General features: G+C 43.2%; 1 protein-coding gene across 1 annotated transcript in view; it reads right to left on the reverse strand.

Moving 5' to 3' along the window:
* itfg1 (integrin alpha FG-GAP repeat containing 1) overlaps positions 1 to 22389 on the reverse strand; it is a 97047-nt gene that overhangs the window by 45747 nt on the left and 28911 nt on the right. The window contains exons 9-10 of the mRNA XM_083664941.1: positions 18285 to 18379; positions 7758 to 7930 (exon numbers count right to left, since the gene is read on the reverse strand). Coding sequence (XP_083521067.1) covers positions 7758 to 7930; positions 18285 to 18379 — 268 coding nt within the window. The remainder of the gene's footprint in view (positions 1 to 7757; positions 7931 to 18284; positions 18380 to 22389) is intronic.

The raw sequence follows: 22389 nt of genomic DNA on the forward strand, positions 1-22389 counted from the left end.
CTGGACTCTCCCCTGGTGGCCATGTGCTAGTTAGCTCTCCCTAGAGTCTTGGAAATAAAATCAGGGTCAGCCATTTAATTTGTGACCTCATTTCCTTTCCAAAAATAACCAGTGCCACATACCTCCAGTTCTAAGCTGTGTATGTATGTGTGTGTGTGTGTGTGTGTGTGTGTGTGTGTGTGTGTGTATATAATTTCACATGAAACTGTAAAAGCAGCGGGACACTTGCTTTCATTGTGTGATCTAGAGAGAGTGGGTGGGCGACCTGCCTGGGTAGCGCCCATCGTATGTAAAAATAGCCCCTTTGACGCTCTAAATTCTAGAAATACCTACAGTCTTTATCATCCTTTACTAAAACATCAACCCTATGTTGTTGTAGAGGCTCTTTTTAGTGTACTGCAGGCGTAAGTCTATGTAGAGTGTGGTCATCATATTTTTGCTGCCTCTCAAACAATGTGGCATTGTTCTTGCATGTGCCGTACATGAACTGAAATCACACAGACAGACACAGACACACACTGACAGACACACACGTATTTAACTTGTGTTAATGCGTAACCCTGTGCACTAATGAGAACAGGGTAGGAAAGCAGCTGCTGTCTATTCTGTAAATGGCTGTCTTCTGTTACAGGTTCTCTGATTTCACATTCAAATGCTGTCAAAGTGTAGTAAGCCAAAGGGGACTTTGTGGGTGTATGAAAAACCACATACAAACTCACCCACCCACAGCTGAACCAGTCAACCTCTCTCCAACAGAGAGATGGGGTGGGTAGTGGTGGTGGGCGTGGGGTGACTACAGATGTGTTGTGGCATGATTGGTGGAGCAGAGAGGGTCAGTAATTGAAGGGAGTAACAGGAGGGGAACACACCCTGCTGATCTGGAAGATGTGCCCTTGCCAGATAAAACTGATCCACAGCCAAGAATGCCCCAATAACAGTCATATTACAAACGGTGACCACAACACACCTGATATTCAGAAATAGTGGATCTAGTAGTGAATGCTTTAGGTATTCAGAATGACAGTTGTGCGTGAGGTGGTGGCCGTGCAAAACAAGCCTGCTGTGCCGACTGTAGCGATTGAGAGGATCCAACCGGGGGGGGATGAGTTGTCTACTCACATACAAGAAAAATACTATACATAAGCACTGCTATGGCAGTAAAATATCTACGAATGAACTAAGAATAGCATACGGTTGGGAACAAATATAGCACAGAAGTAGAACAACTGAAAATAAAATAAAGTCACAAAAAGAAACAGCCCCCACCCACCCAACAAATTAGATTGTATCCAGCCCTTAATTTCACTATAGCCCTCAGCTCTTTTGACAAAATGTTTCATCTCATGGTATAATTTGAATTCACAAATGAATATAAATGTATTATTTCTTCATGCACTTTATGACAAAATTCATTACGGTAATACTAGTGGACTTTTCGAGTTAAGGAGGAGGCTAATACTCTCGGGCTGAAATTCTCTCTGTCCTAGTCTGTTGGGACACACAGGGAGGGAGGGATGACCAACCCCATTGACTTATCTTTCCAAATCAATAAGCAAGATTAAATTGACTTGGACTTGAAAGGTTTCAGATTTTTTTGAAAAACACTTCGGGGGTCATGAGCCGTCCTCAGCCACTTTCCTCCTCCTCCCCCCACTTGTCCAAACATCTCCACCATAAATCAACATGTCACGCCGCCTCACATCTCATTCCCTCCATTGTGCCTCCGAGCCCAGACCGCTAATGCAGAACGTTAATTAATTTTCTAAACTAAGCGGACGGAGAACAAACTAAGGGTTATTATCTCTCGAGCCGGTCCCATTGAGGACTCTTCTCTTGTGGCGGGAAAAACTACTTTGATCTGCAAAGCAGGGAGAATGGGGGATGAAAAAAAATAACACACCAGTTAATAGCTCGTGTTTGGGGGAGTCCGCCCAGTTTTTTGTCAGCCCAAAGAAACAACAAGATTGTATCAAACTTGCTAAACGTGGAAGGGGAATTGCTTCATTTGGGTCCTCTGTTTAGTTGGTGGTTTGTTCACTGCTCCACAGGTGGGAGACTGAAGACTTGAATACTAGCAGCACTCCTTTCTTTCTTTGCGGACACCCACGCACTGCGTGTTGATTTTGTTACTACAAACAGTCACTTAATTTTGAGTGGGGCTGCCAGCGTGCTTCACAGCAAGACACCTTCTTGATAGGCACATGGAATAACACTTCTGTATTGGTAAACCACTTATTTTCCCTACATTCAGATAAAGAGAAATATGATTAAATGAATTACAGATATGAGCTGAGGATGATGATGATGACGGTGGTGAGCCTCTGGCTAAGAATTCTGAGGTCTAGGGGGATGTTAGCCAAAGAGGGTAGTCATTGCCTAAAACAGAGGACCATAAAGTACTGTAGTATTCACCGAGGGTGGTGATTGGCTGAAAGAGGCAGATTATGGGCCAGCTGTTATCAAGGGGCTACTGTACAGTACAGTCCACTACAGTACTGTACATACACAGGAGCATACCATTTGGTTCCTGGTCTGATTGCCTCGGACACATTGGGACCAGCGGATTAGACACTGCCGAGAGAGCTCGCTTTGTTTGCCTGCATTGTATAATCTCTCTGCGTCTCATCAGACTAGGGCACCACACAGGTCACAGGTCAAAGTGGCGGCAGAACACTTTTCAGGGATCCATCTAACTTTGTAAGCCATTGAGTAAAGGCATGCAGCGGTTGTTGATTTTAATTACAGGGCTTTGCCATAAAACACATAAAACACACTGATCTGAGGAGTGGATCTCACATTAAAGAGACACTGGGGCTAAAACTGACAACTGACAGCTCCTTTGTTTTTAATCAACTCATCCTAAAACAGTTTGTGCTCCGATTACTGGTCTGGGTTAATACCATAGGAGTGATGATGAGAGGGTTTGATGTACTGCAGGCGTAAGTCTATGTAGAGTGTGGTCATTATCCTTTGACAGAGGGACTCTAAAGAGGGTTAAAGGCATAAGCGTAGCAGGTGGCAGCGTTATGTTATGGCAGGCATATGTCCTTAGACCAGCTGCCAAGTTTCTCTCACTGCGAGAGTGGAATCTGGCAAACTCCTTCTGTGGAACGGTGGGTGTGGAACAGGGAAGAAACAGACAGAGAGAGTGGGTGGAGGATAGGATGAGAATGAGCTGGAACAGTACAGGGAAAAAGTCACTAACTGCAAATACTGTATCTCTCTAGTCTACTGAGAGAGAGAGAGAGAGAGAGAGAGATTTTTTTGTTTTAACACACCTTCATTGTACACAACACAAAATGTTACAACACCCATGTTACAAAAGGTACAACAGCTATATACTGTAGACCAGACAAAAGAAGAGAAAACCAAATAAATTAAACACCAAGCCCAGACTCGTTCTGAGTAGAGCTCATCTGAACTGAACCCCTTTGTTGCTTCACACACACACACACACACACACACACACACCCACACACACACCCACACCACACACCACACACACACACACACACACACACACACACACACACACACACACAGCTGTGAGGAGGGAGGTACAGAAGGGTGTGTATGTGTGTGAAATCAGAACACTGCAGCTGTAAGATATACTTAGGATAAGGAATGGGTCTGTCTGCACCTCATCTCCCACTGTGAAAGAGCAGGAAGAGGGCTTGTTAAAATGAGCTGTCTGCATTTAATTACTACATAAGAGTGAACTGGCATTGGAATCACTTCAATAACAAACTAGGTTCTAAATCAGTTATAAAATAAGCAAGTCATATTCTGTGCATAATAATACATAGAGGCACCCAGAAAATACACACAGAACACACACGCAGGAAGAGGAGAGAGGAAGGCCCACTACAATCAGATTATACACTCACTGAACACTTTATTAGGAACACCTGTACACCTTCTCATGGTGGTAATGGTGTGGGGAATGTTTTCTTGGCACACCTTGGGCCCGTTAATACCAATCAATCATCACTTGAATGCCACAGCCTATTTGAATATTGTTGCTGACCATGTGCATCCCTTCATGGCCACAATTTACCCATCTTCTAATGGCTACTTCCAGCATGATAATGCACCATGTCACAAAGCAAAAGTCGTCTCAAACTGGTTTCATGAACATGACAAAGAGTTCAGAGTTCTTCAGTGGCCTTCCCAGTCACCGGATCTGAATCCAATAGAACACCTTTGGGATGTGGTAGAACGGGAGATTCACAGCTTGAAAGAGCACCTGAAAGATCTGCAGGAATTGCGTGATGCAATCATGTCATCATGGACCAGAATATCAAAGGATTGTTTCCAATATCTTGTGGAATCAATGCCACAAAGAATTGAGGCTGGTTTGAGAGCAAAGGGAGGCCCTACCCAGTATTAGTATAGTGTTCCTAATAAAGTTCTCAGTGAGTGTATGTGTGTGCTCTATTCTCTATCTGCTATGAGAGGACATTGGGGCGACCACCAATTCCTATCAGACTACCTACTGTAGCATTCCACTTTTTTAAGAGACATTTTCATATTGGGAAGATCTGAGAGCCAGAAAATGCAGCAGTCTTTTTGCATACACTCCTCTTTGATTTCTTACTCCAAAATGTCATTGGTTTTCACTGGTGTTAGTCTGGATGCTACAGTAGGTAGACTCTGTACAGTGGATTTCTAACTCCAGGTGAACTCTGCAGATCGATCCATCCACTGTATCTGTAACAGGCTATATTAGGCTTTAAATGCCAAATGCTAAAGTAAATTATAATCTTATTGAAAATACATTGATCCAAAGTTGCCCCGATAAGTTATGACTTCATTCTATGTAGGGATGCACAGTATTTGTGAGTTTCTGAGTGTATGAGTTGAGGGATCATGCCAACATATTAGATCTGTCAAATAGCCTATACCTTTGTGTGTGCATCTGTAAAGAGGGTGATATATACACAATTTAGGAGAAAAATATACTGCAGAACATTCTCTGGCAGTTCCCTTGAGGGAGATATTATGTCCAGGCCAGAGCCTGTGTGCCGTGGGTGAAGACCCCCTGGACTAACACACACACACACACACACACACACACACACACACACACACACACACACACACACACACACACACACACACGGTGCAGGCATTCAGGCTCTTCTCTCCTGCTGAACAAGCCTTCAGCCTGGTGCCACTGCTCCAGGGACACACCACCATTCTCACTTGAGTCACCATGCTGTCATCACCATCCCCACTACCTAATGCCTCTGACACAATACCTGCTCACACCATCACTTCCCCACCAACTGGTGAGAGTTAGGTACTCATACAGAATCACAACGGTTTGCTTTGAAGAGTTGCGTGAGATGTACGCAGCATATAAAGCAATGAAGATCCAACACTGTTGTAGAAAGAAATTCTCAAGGACGAAAAAAAAAAAAAAAATCTATTTGATGGAAGTGAGTGGGATGGAGAGAATTATAGAGACAGCAGGAGGGAATGAGAAAACGGGTGTGAGCGAGTGAGTGTAGAAACAAAGAGAATGAGTGAGAGAATGAGTGAGAGAGTGAATGAGAGCGACCAGCAGTGCAGAAAGCCTCCATCTGGGAGAAATGTGATGAAGTAATCAAGTGCATATTGTACAATGCAGAGAAGAACAGCCCACACTACCAGCACAGTGGGAGAGCCGAGATGGATCTATCCATCCATCCATCTATCTATCTATCTACTCATTCATCACTCCTGGGTCTGACACAAATAACCGCTGAATACAAACACAGGCATCCAGATAGAATGAGAATCCATGTTCATTTCCATATACCACCCACAACGAATAAAACAACAACAGGGCTCCAAATCATATTTTTCAACCTCTATATCCAATTGACACCTACGCAGACCAGTCAATTTATGCCCTGGGGATGATGGCGCTGGCACAGGACTCTGTTCATTAAATTAAAACATGATTACACTCTTTGAAAAGGTTAGATGTCAGTTTCTTTGGCATGGGACAGGCAGGAAACTGCTGTGCTTAAACACTACGTGCCACTGCCTTAGCAGGGGCCCTTCAACCAGCCCCTGAGCCGCTATTAGCATTCATCACCGCTTCTCTGCACGTGCACACACACACTCTCTGGTTTCTCCTAGGAGGGTTGAATGCAACATCACAGTACAGTACAGTATTTTTCGGACAATGACGATATTTATATTGTTTTCAAATGATGCTCTTTGAGCAAATTTAAGTCACATTTTACGTTTACGTTTGAAGGACAAAGTTACTGGGACAATGGCATACTGTAGCAAGCTGCTTTAAAAGTTTTGAGTCCAGCGAATAGTTTGTTTTACCCTCCTACTAGGACACACTGATTTGTTCCAGAGAAGAGCTCCCTCCCATCTTAAACATTCAAATATACATTTATTCTGCGAAGAGAGGAAATGTGTGGGCAGGCAGGACTTTAATCCAAGAGAGAGCGGGAGAGAGAGAGAGAGAGAGAGAGAGTACTGTAGGAGAAGGAGGAATGGGAAATACATACACCGGCCAAATGTTTTGTAAGCAGAGTGCATTCACTTTGGACACAATCAATGAACACCAATGCGGCACTAGAGCAGGAGAGATTGCAGCAAAACAAAAGCGATGCTATAAACTGATTTAGTTTATTTAGCCGTCAAAGTAATGTACAACATTGACAAGACCATCATTACTACAGCCACCATAATCAATCAACGCAGGCCTAGCCTCTTCATGTGCTTGTGCCTGATCTGGTTTTAAACTGACCTTGTCACCCATAACATGTATAAGGGTTGGTAAAGAGCTTAATGTGTGTGATTACGTCCGATACATGGCTTAGGAGCCATAGGCTTCCTTGTGATTACAAAGGGCCAAGGGGGCTCAGAGCCTCACCAGATGAGGGTGACCCAAAGTGAGGGAAGAGTTAAGCTCCGATAGATTAGACAGAAGACCATAGACTATTTCAAATGAGGGTTTAAATGTACACATTGTGTGTGCGTGTGCGTGATTGTGTTTATTAATGCGTGTGGCTCTGTATGGTATGTGGACTGTATGTGTGCACGTGTGAATGGCTCTGTACTGTATGCGTGCGTTTGCATCAACACATGCATCTATAAATGTGTTTGTTCCCAACACCGATGGTCCCAGCTCCTTCCAGGCATTCTGCCTCATCTTCGAAACGCGAGTCTTCTCTCAACACCCTCTGTTATGACATTCCGCGGACGGATCAATCAGCATGCATGGACACGAGCCCTGACCCCCGCCTGCTATCTTATCTCTATCTATGTGCTGATTATCCACACATCCTCTTCCTTCCTGCTGCTATTCAATCGGACCATGCCACAACACATCACCATCGGGTCAGGAGCGTTTGAAAGACTGCTAACTTTGGGCTCTTATCAGTCATTTGCCCAATGTCCCCTTGCCCAACTGTGACTGATTGGGTCTTTCAAGTTTGTGTTTGGTTAATGCGTTCGTCTAATCCATTCAAATCGTAAATCATTCAAGGTGAGTGTATCATGTCATGTTCAACATGAATATTGAAAAATAATATAAGAACTTTAATCTACATGAATCTAATCAAAAATATTGCATGTCCAGTGATCATTCATTTCAATCGAAAGTCATGTTACACCAAAATACCAAAGTTAATCAGCTCGCCTACCAAGAACAATTATTCACACCAAAGCGTCAATTGTTTTGACAGCGACGTAGTGCAGCGTAACTTCTCTAGCACCTGAACCTCCACTGAGAGCCAATAACTGACCTTCCACTGGTGTTGCGCAGGATGACCAGGGCATCAGGGAAGCCGTCCAGGTTGTAGTCTCCCAGGTGGAGGGTGATGGGGTTGTGGAGCTTCCCGGGTGAGGGGGCTCTCTGGGAGGGCACAAAGCCCCAGAGAGTGTCCCTCCACTGGAAGTCTATCAGGATGGGCACCCACTGAAAAGGAAAGCAACGGTAACACTTTACCATTCATGGTAACACTTCAGACAAAGGATAACTTTTAAGGCTTAATAAAGCTTTCATAAACGCTTTTTAAGCCCTGTGTACTTCACAAATCATTCATAAGCAAATGTCATGCTACATATAAAGGGCGGCAAAAGGGTTATGATGTATGGACCTCTTATATCTCCTTTTAAGGAGTATGACTTTGCATCTGTCTAAGCCTTATGTAGGGTTATGAAGGTTTTATTCAGCCTCAAATGTTATCCTTCCTTGAAAATGGCACCCACTGAACCCATTGAGATCGGAGCTAAAGCAAAATGATGCTGATAAAGTGTTCCTGGATTCAGCAAAAATGACACAGTGGCTAGAGGGAGTTCAGAAGGGCTGCTGAATTACCAACATCAATGCCACAAGTCAACAGATATAAACGAGCAGCGTGGCACAAGGGCCTTTCAGACTTCTTACTCCGAGAAATAAAACAGTCCATCAGAGCTGATTTTATATTTAAAAAGACCAGCAGAAAAGAGATCAATCAACTCCACTGGTAGCAAAGGCTACGTGGCCGAGCCCTGACCTCCCTTGATAATACAGTACAGTACCATTTTCAAATATGAAAAATACTGCGGCACAGGGCCGGCACCACAGGAGTAGGTATGTCCCTCTCTCTTCTTCCTCCCTGGATACTCCTATCAAAATAAAAACATCAAACATATACATACTCCCTTCTTGGCAACTCAACTATGCGTCAATAACGCCCTGCAGCTACTCTGACAGTTGACAGTAAGGGATGCTCATCGTGATAGAAGATGAACATGTTAAAAAAAAAAAAGAAAAGAAAAAATGTCCAAAGGCAAATACATCATGTAGTGTTTCATTTAAAATAGAACACATACTGTACAGCTAATACAGAATCTTTCTGAATCTCAATTTTTCTTCCACACTTATTTTATGGTGCAGATGACATGGTATTTTCCTACTGTAGATATGACATTGTAAAACCGTAATTACACCTTAATAACCCATGAACTACTTGGTTCTTTTTTAATGAAAGTCATCAAACCAAGCACCACTAATCACGCCATTTACCAAAAAGTACCTATTGTCACCACATAATTTCCTAGTAAGATTTTCCAATAGACTGACACATCCACTGCACAACGTTGGCCAGTCTCACAGACACATCTTCTCAGTTCCCCTCACTCATTAGTACCAGTGACTGACAGTGAATAGGAGGATGTGAATACGAGATAGAGCTACACAAAGACCTTTTAAAGGAAGAGAGCAGTGGGGATGGGAGCTATATTTTAGGCTGCTGAATGGCTCTCTATCTTCCTCTCTTCCTCTTGAATCCATGAGGCCCACCTATTAGTGGAGAAGCCGTGGTGGGGTTGGGGTGGCGGGGGGAGTGGTAGAGTGGGAAACGCAGATGCTGTGGGTTTAAACTATTCATGAATGTTAAACAGAGAAGCCAGGTGCGTGAATCTGAAGCATAGTTAGGGGCCCCACCAGAGGAAACGCCACCAGGGCAGAGTCGTAATGGCTGTTAATACGCATGCTGCCTCTCCCAAGCTGAATACATAAACATAGTAAACATTTACAGAGAAGAGGGGAGAGATGGAGGGGGAGAGATAGTGGGGAGGAAGAGAGGACTGAGATCGGAAAGGGAGGTAGGAGAGGGGAGGGATAGGAGGGAAAGGAAAGGGAGAGGGGGAGATGAACAAGAGAGAATAGAGAGAAGGAAGAGAGAGGAGGAGGGATACAAGTGAAAAAGAGTAGAGAGAGAATGGAGAAGGAAAGAGAGAGAGAATAGACAGAAGAGAGACAGAGAGAGAGACAAAGAGACAGAGAGAGAGAGAGAGAATAGACAGAAGAGAGAGACAGAGAGAGAGAGAGAATAGACAGAAGAGAGACAGAGGATAGAACAATGTTTCTCAGAGGCAACAAGCAGTAACATAGACTAGACCCCAGTGCTGCATACTGTAGCTCCCATTATAGCATAAGGCCTGGTACTCCACTCCATGGATGAATCAGTGCCACATAACCTCTGATTAATCACCCTGGTGCTGTGTTGCCACTGGCTAGACAGGCTTTTTGTGTGTCATATATATATATATATAGTCATATATATATATAGTATGTGCGTGTCTATATATCATGTATGTGGGGGGTATGTCTGGGGTTCAACAATGGCTCCATCTCAACGCACTTCCTGGCCACTTCATACTGTACATACAATCATATCAAGGTGATTGAGCGGCCACAACAGATTCATGTCCACACCAGGCCTCAGCAAAGAGTTAATCCAGTGATACGTCATTGACTTCAGAGCTTCAGAGCATGGCCTACTTCCATTCTCCAAGGACTGGTGGTCATGATGACTTTAAATAATATGACAGGTTATGTTTTAAAATGATTATTATACTGGTCAATGGTAATGATCATGGCTGATCATATGACATGATCATTCATCATAATGTGTGTTAACAGGCTGACTGGTTTGGGTTATGATGACTCAAATAAAGATCATTATAAATTATCATTAATCATAATATTATTCTGTGAGCTACAAGGCTGCCTGATAAATGAAGGTTCAATGATTGGCTATGATAACAAAAGAAGATTTGTACCCAAGTCCTAATGATATTGAAGGGGGAACACATCAACTCTGCCCCCATCTTCAAATGACACTTTCCCTGATGGGACAAATGACTAGTTTTACAAGCTTGTGGTAATGCGGCATCTGAATAGAATAGATAGGATGCTTATTGGTTCGCCTCTCCGCAAACAGCTCCTAATTTAAATGCTATGGTGGAAAGTCTGGTATAAAACAGAAGCAGAGCACAGATTCATTCTCTTTTTTCTTTCCTCTTGGTGTCCTGGTCATAGACAAATTCCCTTGCCAAACCTTTGCATGGTAACTGCCAAGCTATGGCCCTACAGTTTGTGTACAACAGATAGGCATGTAGCAAGTGCTAAGTATATGTTGGACTTGTGAGAAGAAAACTGCAGTTATTAGTAGTGTATTTTAGTTTGTTAGCACTGTGTATGGTGATGAACATTACACCGGTAAATTAAATCGCTGAGCCCACGCAAGCGCCTCCGCACGGTCTCACTCCTCTGTAAGTGCTCCCTCTATACCTGTAAAAAGCAACACATTTCACCACTTAACTACCACTTAGCACCAAAACAAGCAGAATGTTCTGCTCATAACAACATAGGAGTGGGGATGACTTTGCTCACCTTGCAAACAATGCAGAGAAAAGGTGTTACATCACTGAAATGTTCCCAGTATACTAGTGTATGACCCTAGTGACTGCATTTTCAACATTTAGCCTTTTTATGCAGAACTTCATTTCCGTTTCTACCTGTACTACTCTTTCTGGCATTTACCTCAAACAATTACAAAGGCCAACTGCTGCTCAGGCCTACTACTGACATTGAGCCTTGTGGTGCTTGTTATAATGAAGAAACAAACAACACATTCAACATATGTTAATGTTGTGTAATAACCATTTAGTGAATACCTGGTCATTTCTATACCCTAAAATCAAGTGCTAGCGTGGCATCTTGGCTAGGAAATACAGACTACTCAAAATACACATCAGCCCTGTGCTGCCTGAGGCTATACTGAGATCACTAGACCTCTACACATTATTAATGCTAATCAACACTGTCCATTCATCAGCAGAGATTACCAAGGTGACATGTCTGTCTCTACCTATCTGAAATGCAAGCGACCAAAATCTTCAGCCATTGACAATGTCCTCATATCTGGATACAGTGCTGTGAAGATTACGATGACGAAAGAGGATTGGAGAAACGTTTCAAACATCCATCCAAAGTTTAAAAATAACTTAAAAGACCTGCCGAGCTGTCTGGTTGCCAGCCAGTCATACTGTGAGGCAGTGGGTGGATGACTGATGGAGGAGTTGACCAAACCCAACCTGGCAACCAAATTAGGGCTGGCAGCCAAGGTAGCAGACTACTGAAACATGATTTCCTGGACAGCCCACGGAATCTCACATGTATGACACATAAAATCATATCAGCATGTTATATTGTTCTGCCTGGTACTTGAAATGTTGTTATTTTTGTTTCCGTTCTAATGTCAGTTTGAGAGGAGATGGGGCCCACATGCGCACACACGCGCGCGCGCGCGCGCGCGCACACACACACACACACACACACACACACACACACCTCATCTATCATCTGTTAGCTTAAGAGGGATTGATGTACTTTAACTAGTGTGGGTGCACACAAGCCACCCTGGATAAATAAATAAAATGGGCTCATATTCCATCTTTTATACAAAGGCATGGACCACTTCTCATCAGGCACATTTAAAAGGCACGTTCTCATCCAGCCTGTGACTGACAGAGGAGCGAAGGAGAGGAGAGATATGATGGTATAGAGATGAGAAGAATAGTTAATTATTCCTCCAGGGGCTTGGAGAGTGGGGAGAGATCTAGTTACGGTGGAGTTGGTTTGATCAGATGGCTATGTTACATAAAACACACACATCAGGTATTCCTTATTAAAACCCAATCAGCCTGAAACAGAACCCACACAAGATGAGGTAGAGGCACACAACACACCGGAAGAGAGGACACACGCAAGCACAGATACACGGTGCGGCATGGCACGCACACAGACTCGCACGCACGCATGCACGCACGCACGCACGCACGCACGCACGCACTCCTGGTCTTAATCAGGCAGGAACCAGACAGACAAGCCAATCAGTGTCATCAACGAGCCACTCAATAATTAACTGGCTCTGGCTGATTCAGTTCAGTTATGATCATCATAATTATGACATATCCAGGTTATTAAGTGAAATGTACCAACATTGTACTTGCTTGTGTTGTGTATCTCATGCAAAAGTAATAGACTATACTTTTTACTTATGTATAACTAACAGTGTGGGATGATGTTTAACTTACTAACTACATCAGCAAAATGTTACATACAGTAGACCAATATCTAGGGAAAGTGAATATGGAAAACATCAAACGACAAAAAGGTGTCACTGCTTTCTCACAAACATCAGGCAGATGTCTCTGATCTAGGCCAATACCCAAAGAGGAGCAACAGAGAAAGACTTAATACAGTAACATCGCCATGAGAGATGTGGGTAGTGGGACACAACACATCAGGTGCATGTTGACTGCATCAGCATCTCATGAACATTTCCACAATGCAGAATACAGGGCCAAACAGCAGGTGCAGTGTGCGTGATAGAGAGAGAAACACATACATACACACACACATACACGAAGAGCATATGAGGGCCAGCATGAAGAACTACATTGAGAAACAATCCAACACTTGTGCAACCCTTCCTTACATGGCACATTTGTGGAATGATTCTTTCAGCTAAGTGGCCTTTTACAATAATATGACAATAATTGGTTCAAATGTCAACGTATTACAGCTATCGCTTAACGCTAGAAGATGTGTCCGGACATAACAGAGCGGGTAGACAATTATCTTGATAATCGAGAAAGAGATGATGGTGTTTTCTTCTCTGGGGTAATTCAATATCTACGATGGTAAAGCGGGGATGCCACAGGCATCCAAATGGCTTTTATCAATCTGTGAGGAATCGCAACGTACTACACAACACAAACACCAAGTCTCTGTCTCTTTGTTTAATAAAGCGAAAAAAGCCACCGGGTTAGCAGATTCCCTCTCTCCTATTGATTCAACACCGCAGGAGCGACGGTTCATTAGGCCAAGAAATTAAAATTTCAGAAGCCGTGGGGAACGGCAGACGAGGTGCCATTATATCGATACACAAGACAGACGTCGCCATCGACAGATGATAAAAAAAAAAGAAAAAAAGAAGAAAGCATGCATGCATCTAATGAACTCCCTGCTTTATGATCCGCAGGAAAAGCTATATCGCTTATCACATTATCGTTGCGCAAAACTATTCCGGTTTATACAGAAGACAGCATACGTTGAGCAGCTGTTTTATTCTTTTAGGCTCCCGTAGAGAATATATTCTGATAGATATTATGTATGTAGCTTATCTCCAGTAGTTTACACTTCTGTTGACAGAATTTCACATTTCTCTATAGGCAAATTTAGAGATGATGAGATTGAACCACTAAAAAGGAAGATCTACATCTTAGGTACAAATGTATGTTATGAAAGGTTATTGTCTGTTGTTGAGGCCAAGGTAAAATGCCTTATGGACAGACAAGTCTAGTAGTCTAGTAGGCCTACCAGGTAAACTGAAGTGGAAACACACAAACAGATAAAAACAGGTGACTGTGAGTAAGGCAAATGGTGGGCGGCACGTGGCCTAGAGATTAGAGAGGCTGGCCAGCAATCTGGAGGTTGCTGGTTCGATCCCCACCCTAGGAGGGAGCCGGATGTGAGCTGGTCACTGGAAGGTTACTGACTGTTACTGAGTGGAAGTCCTACCACTGCTGTTGTGCCCTTGAGCAAGGCAATTAACCCCTAACTGCTCCAGTGGCGCTGAATATGGCTGCCCAGGGCCCAGAGCTCTGTTCTCCCTTGGGGGTGTGGTGTGTGTGTGTTGTCTCGGGAGGGGTGTGCACGTGTCAAATTCCTACAAATAAAGAGTCTTCTTCTTCTTCAAAAAGATATATAGAAGAGACTATTTATTGCCCTGAGTAAGTAATGGGACAGTGAAGTATTTTTTCTTCATTCGGCTCTACACTCCAAAAGTTTGGATTTAAAATCAAACAATTACTATGAGGTTAAAGTAGAGATTCTCAGCTTTTATTTGATGGTATTTGGGTTCACCATTCAGAAATTACATCACTTTGTATGCATAGTGCCCCTATTTCAGGGTATGCAAAAGTAATGGGGTAGATTTAAGTACTTGGTTGACAATGTTTTGCATGCCAGTCAATACCTTTCCACTTTTTGGCTCTGAAAAAGTCCCTGGGTTACTGTATGAAGAAGAGAGTGACAGAAAGGGAGAGAGAATTGAGAGATAGTGAACAGAGAAAGAGTGTGTGTGTCACTGACCTGTGATCACCAAAGAACCACTGAACATTGTCCCAGTGACAGCAAGAGAGGGGGACAGACCTGATGACATAGTATGCCCACGTCAGTGTGGCACAGAGACGAAGGATATCTCAGGATGGCACCTGGTGCCAGCTGGCACACTGTGCCCTGTGTCTCTGTTGTGAGTGTGGCAGTCTCAGAGTGATGGCCTTACTCTTTCACAGTGAATGGCTGGCAGAGTGTAGTGTACACACTATTAAAGCAGTGGCGTCAGGATAATAGCCATCTCTGGGTCCACTCTCCTATGTCTCGGCTGATGTGGGTTTGGGCTGGGAGTCAACTCAACTAAGCACAGTCAGTCTAGTCTGTGCAGTTGAGTTTTGATATAAAGACTTTCCGGGGAAGAAATAATTACAGTATGTCGTGCAGGGTTAAAAAGTTATATTTGGGTATCTTCATATTTTGATTGGGTCAGCTATAGTTTGAGCTGTAGTCTCTTTGCTATCACAACCCATTAACCACTCAGACATTGCGGGAGATCTACTGGAGGAAAATGAATAAATGTCTGGCCTTGCAACAACAAAGACTTACCACTGTTCAAAAAGAAACACACAGGAAGATAGACAGACACACAAGCTTTGCAGCCTGACCGTTGAGTCTCCATGCTGGACCCGATAATCATCTCTGATCACAAGAGCGCATGTCAGTACAGGCTATTATAGTGAGAGAGAGCAACGTAATGTGAGATGGATTTGGGTGAACAACTCTTTTTTTTGGCTATTTGTCCCGATTCCCACAATGACAGAAGATGTCCTACATAACAGGGCATCATCTCTTAAACGTGATCTTTTTTTTCTTCTTAAAATTGCACAGATTATGGCCGTTTTAGAGATGCCTTAGGAAATTGGCAATTGACCAATATTTTGATTGTCGACAGGATGTCGTGGATGAAAAGTTTAGCAAAACATCATATCAAAAAGTAATACTTTGTAAATTGAAAATAAATAGTTTGGCTACAATGTTAATTGAAAAAAGCCTATAATTTAGCTGCCATCAAAACATTTGTAGGGCGTGAAGATATTGAAGATGGGCATTTGATTGCAGAAATGCCATAATGCTAGAACAAGCAACCTATTTGAATTTCTGCTGCTCTCCGCTGTCCCCGTCAACCTAAACAAGCATTTACAAACATCCAGTCTCCTTTCCCCCCTACATTACCTACATAAATCATAAGCTTCAGTTTGAGACATTCTTGACAACAGAGAAGACATACAGTACCGCTGTACTGTATGTAATGTAATTGTTCAATGACAGCCACAATTCATTGTGTTGCGACTTTTTCTCCTGGACAATTTGGCCGACAACAATTGTATTCATCAGCTTTTCATTATTTTTTACAGCATTTAACATGCACACATGCACACACCTCCCTATGTGCTGGAACTTCGAATTCCATGCAAATCCTGAGGCTCTTACTCATGTTTCCTGCTCAGACAATCCTCTGTGGCCCCCCTTTCTCCCTCTCTCCATGTTTTATGGATGGGTTTCCCTCCCGGCGGCATGCCGATTAAGGGGACAATCAAATCCCGGGCGGACCGCCTCCTGGACCCACGGATCCCCATCTCCCCAGAGAAACGACCAGCTAATGGCCCCATTTCATTACAACAGTGTGTATGGCGTATGTGTGCAGATGTGGGAGAGAAGATGAGGGCAGCCATGTTGTTCAACAGCCTACTTCTGCTCATAACAGATCCAGTGCCTACAAACCTACTAAAACACGCACGTACGCACGAAACACTGAAAAAACATTCTCCAAAACATCTCCACCTCCTGTGCCAAGTCTCTCATCCAATCACATCTGGTGGTTGCCTGCGGTCAGAGGGAGGTCCGCAGCTGAGAGAAAATGAGGAGGAACACAGCAGTGCTCCCCCACCCCACTGAGCTGAGTGCAGACCACTACAGCCACGCCAAGGAACTCTACACTCATCTCTCACACAGGTGGGGAGGGAGGGAGGGAGAGAAAGAGAGAGGGTGAAACAGAGAGAGAGTGGGGAGGAGAAGAAAAATGAGAGCTAGAGAGCAGGAGAACGAAAGAGAGTTAAGTAGATAGATTGGGAGACAGATGAGAGAGAGAACAGGTATGTGCTAGCTAGAGGAATGGATTGATTGAGAAAAACTTCTCCAGGTCCTCAGTCAAGACTAGCCTATATTCAATGACCCTAACCCTAATCAAACAAAAGCAAACATGTGTTCTGCCATCCTTCACTCTTCCTCTCCCCTTTCTGTGTGTGTTGGGGAAAGTAAAGTAGTAGCACTTGTGTTCACTGTTATCTTCTATGAGACAGTGAGGCGGTTGTGCATGGAGATCAGCCATTTTTTCTATTGTTTGCCCCCTGACACAAATGTATGAGTGTGTGTGCAGTCAATCTTTTGGATAAGCCAATGAACAATGGTAGTCAGAGACTCTGAGACTGGAGTCAGACAATTGGGGGCCACCAGAGATATCCCTGGTGTTTCCAACGTGAGACGGCTGCACTTTGGTAAGGTCTGATGTTCTCATATGCGGAAGCTTCTGAACTTAAACAAATTCTTGGGACCAGCCATTGAGGCAATACCCTGGGAAAGAAATCGGCACTCTCGATGCCCCACCTACATTACAGTTCCACTCTGATGGCTAGATGCATGGCTAGCTTGGAAATATTAATGTGAAAGGTGGTACACAAAATGTAATCTTAAATACCATATTTTAATTAGATTAGATTTTGGCATTGGCGGGTGAATCTTTCAATCTTACAATCTTACCAGCCGCTTTGGCAGATAGCCAGGTTTGCAACTATGCTTCAATTTAAATCAGTCGAAACTGGTGAAACACCAATGTTTATTCAACATTTGTGACAGCACTCCTGCTACACCTGCCTCCTCCAGCTGACTACCTGCTGCGCATCTCACTAACGCTTCTCCGGACTTTTAAACAAACTCCCGTCGATGAGCTTTCTTAGTTACAATCAAATAATGCATTAATATAAAGCATTAAAATAAAACTCGACATCACAAGATCAACTTACATGCTATCGCGTGGGATAGAAAACCCGGGAGAAATATTTATACTGGGGTAGGCGTGAAACTTAAAGCAGACTACATGAGGTTTGTTCTGTGCAGGGAGTAATTTTCAATGCAGGAGTTTTTTTTTTTTTGCACTAATGTTGGTTTAAAAACAAATATGTGGCTTGTAAAAAATCTGAGTGGCTGGTGAATTTTCTCATCCACCAGACACCTTGGCTGGTAGACCAAAAAGTTTATTTCATGCCCTGGGTTTGTGTGATGTTTTTATCTGTCATGCTTAAATGAGGGACTAGCCTACCTCCTGTTTCCCTGGTCTAGCTAGGTAGATGGCACTCTTCTGACACGCATCGTCCACACAGACTGGCAGGAGGTGGTCCTGGAACCCATCACCATCTGGGAAAACAAGAGAAAGCCAATAATAAAACAAGGAGCAGCGAGGAGATGGGTGGAAAACATAAATGAACACAGACAGACAGAAGAAGGGAGGGGGAAACTGAAGTTGAATCAGGGGTGACAGTGAAGGAGGGCGTGCGCGTGCGAGAGAGAGAGGACAGGAGGTGATGGGGACCGTGAGTGAGGTAGAAAGTGATGGAGACTTATACAGTAGTTTCATCATCTTAGCCAGCTTGTCAGTCTTTGTTCCTCGTTCTCTTCCGATGATGTTTACTGTCAGCACAGTGTGATGGTGCCGACTTCCACTAATGAAGCACATTAGGATTCAGTTTTGCGAGAAGGGAAGGGGAGGGGGGAGGAGAGAGAAAGAGAGAGGAGTGTGGAGAATAGGGAAGAATATAAAGGAGACACAGAGAGGAAGAAGGAGAGATAGAGAAGAGGAGAGAGAAAGAAAGAGGCAGAGACCTAAGGAGGGATATAGGAAAAGAATGAGGGAGCGGCCAAGCAAACATAAAGGGAGAGAGAAGAATAAAGATGAGACGGAGTGAGGGAGAGGTAGAGGAAAAGCTAGAAAAGAAGATAGTAGACATCTGGAGAAAAGGGGGAAAATGCAGCGCCTTGTGATGCCACGATGCAGGTTGACACCCCATTGACATTCATAGGATACGACACAGGACCAAAAACAATGCAAATCAAGAGGCAGCAGGGGGCTGCAGAGAGACATAGGAGATTACACGGTCACACCTCCCTCCCAAGTCCCTGTATGTATCTGCTGCAGACACAACTATTACACTCTGATCTGATCTGGGAGCTGAGGCTGGGCCCCGTAATACCACAGGAGCTGGGTACGGCTGAGGTTGTGTGTGTGTGTGCGTGCGTGTATAGAGAGAATTATGAATCACAAAGGTGCAATCCTTGATAAAGACAGAAGGACCACAAACTCTCTCTCACTAGTTTAAGATCTTACTAAGATTGAACCATAACACTAATACCTTGCAAAAATAGGAATAATAGGTGTGCCATTACCTTGTCTTTCCAACAGAGAAGATAAAAATAAGAAACATAAAAAAAACAAAAAATCACAACAGCTAACAAGATAAAGACAAAATGATGAAAAATAGCATAGAAAATAATACCCGGCTGCCAGGTTTAAGTCGCTAATGGAGAGAGGAAATCCTTTTCGTTTCACACAAACAGTGTTACAGTTTTAAATAACACCTGAGGAAGGCAGTTTTGACGAAATGTCTGTGTATGCTCCCCGGTGCAGTTAAATTATTCTTTCAAAGAGCGAGTCCTATTGCTTTTGTACTTAATATCATCTGAAACTACATGATAATAATGCAGCCGAAAATAATAACTAAAACACAAATCATATCCTCAAGTCCCTCCTACTATACCTACAGCGAACACTTGCTCCTCCATTTTACAATACTATACTACCCTCAATTTATGAATTATGCATTGGGCACTGTCACTTTTAAAAATGCAATTACCGCTATGATAAGGCAGATGAGGTGTTTTGTCTGGCGTATGTAGCACATGCATTTAGACTCTGGTTGGTTGTGGCATTGAAATACTAAACAGCAGACACGTGATTGAAGTGTCGCACCGACGGAAGACGGTTGCAAGTTGAACTGCAGTTCACCTCCTTAGACATCCTTATCTAGTCATTCTACTGTGTCTGACAGGAAGATACACAACCAACATACACCAGTACACAAACAAGAGAGGTACAAAAAAAACACCAATAGTCTAAATCATCATATATAAATGCTGTTGGATGTTGGTTGTTTGATACATAACAGTAGGTTTAGTGATATCATCATGTCGTTACTGCCACTGATGCATTATTTAAAACTATCCAAGATGCAAGCCAAGATGTTGTAGATAAACTAGTGTGTGTTTGTGTGAGATCGTAAGCTCAAACATACACCACTTTTCTCACTTTATGAGAGCTTATACGTAGCATAATCTCAGTGATAAATTGTGGATGGTGCTATGAGTATGGCGATAGTGTGTATGTGTGTATGTGTGTTGGATGTGAGTGTGTGTGTATGTGTGTGTCTGAGTCAAGGTTTTGCAGGAAGGTCACTCCTGTATCTGCGATCTGCCACTGAAATGTAGGCGGCGAGGGATAGGGGAGCGAAAATTGACAGCTTGGAGTGTGATCAGAATAATTCCCACTTCACATCAAGCAGACGCACCACACTCCCTGCTTTTCTATATCTCTCTCTCCCTCCTTCTCTCTCTCCAACTCCTTCCCCCCGCCATCTCTCCCATCTGCACACATCCAGCATTTCTCTTCTTTTTCTCTCTCTTTTTTATTGCTTGCACATTCCGTTCTTTGAAGTGAACACACACCCCTTCTCTTTCATTCCTTTCCCCCCGAGGTCATACCCGGCCATCTCTCCTGCACAGGTGCTCGGAATCCAATATCTGTTTTTAATTAGATGGTGATATTCAAAAATCTGCAGCACGAGCTCACTGTCGACGTGGCGGGAACAAAAGTGAAATCAAGGACAGCATGCTTTGAAGATCAGGCGCAATTAAGTCCTTTAAACTCGCCAGCCGCATCACTGACGCATGGTGGCTTTAGGTCACGGTAACACTAGCCATGTTATATTAGCATGATCGTATCCTCCGTCACTGCTAGAGAGCCCAATAAGTAGTAGTTCTACCTGTGCTGTGTGAAAGTGAGTGTGTGTGTTTTATAAGCGACTGTGTGTGTGTGTGTGTGTGGATGAATTTCCCTTTGCACTGGATCCTGCACACCTCCCTAGCCTCTGCCCTGTCAAAGGCAATCTTCTCTAAAGCGTGCAGAAGCACCACGTTGAGCTCCATCAACCTAATAATCAGTCAGCAGCAACCTCCCCCCTGATTATCTGCTTTATTGGCAGAGACAGGTAAATGTATGCACATGGTGTGTGTGTGTGTGTGTGTGATTGGAAGACGATGCAATGAGGAGGGTATTCAAGTCCAGTAAGAGACAAAAGTAAGAGAAAATTATATAAATTAATATAAAACTAACACTAAGCACTCATTGCCACTGTTATTATAAGGCATGTGATTCTGTCTTGCCCACTTCTGAAGCATCCTATTCTACTACTTCCATTGTGAAATTCTAAAAGCGGTGAAAAGCTTCATTCTAGTTGGCAAGGCGGAGTCTGTCGGCATCTTCTGCTTAAGTGTGTGGCCTCGTAGAATTGTCATCCTCCTAATGACGATAACAACATAAAGTGATATTTCCGCGGTGACAAAAGAAAAAGATTAAAGCAATGAAAAGTTCTTGTTTGCTAAGATAAGCTTGAGATTTGAACAAAAGGCCAAGCCCCTCAGAGATGAAGAAACACACAGACACAGACACAGACACAGACACACCATATAGGTCATTTCTTGTGGCATTTTCCCTGGGCTTATGAATTATTTCCAGTTTGGGATGGGAATATTTGTATTCTAAATATTTGATGGACACCACTGACTGTTAAAAGATTGATCTTCAAGTGTGTGTTCTGTATTGTCTGTGTACTGTGTGTGTGTGTGTGTGTGTGTGTGTGTGTGTGTGTGTGTGTACTGTGTACTGTGTGTGTGTGTGTGTGTGTGTGTCTCCAGTAAACATAAAAAAGTAAAACCCTAACTTTACCCTTTGCTCCCCCAATTCTAACATGGTGGATTTTAAAGGTACATACAGTAGGTTCTACTGCTAATTGTTACATGCTATACCAAACACAGAAAACAATATCAGCGTTTAAACATAAACAGTATTTCATGGAGCCAAACCCTGCGATCGTTGACAAGTATTATCCTGTCACTTCGTTTTCAACGGATTGCATTTACAGTGCCTTCGGATAGTATTCAGACCACTTCACTTTATCCATATTTTGTGGAGTTACTGACTCAATTTAAAATGGATTAAATTAAAAGAATTTGCCAACATCCACACACAATACCCCAGAAAACTCATTTTCTAAAATTTCTGTAAATGTATTCAAATTGAAATACAGAAATACCTC

Source organism: Argentina silus (genome assembly GCF_951799395.1).
Source record: "Argentina silus genome assembly, chromosome: 2".
In the NCBI taxonomy this organism is placed as follows: Eukaryota; Metazoa; Chordata; class Actinopteri; order Argentiniformes; family Argentinidae; genus Argentina; species Argentina silus.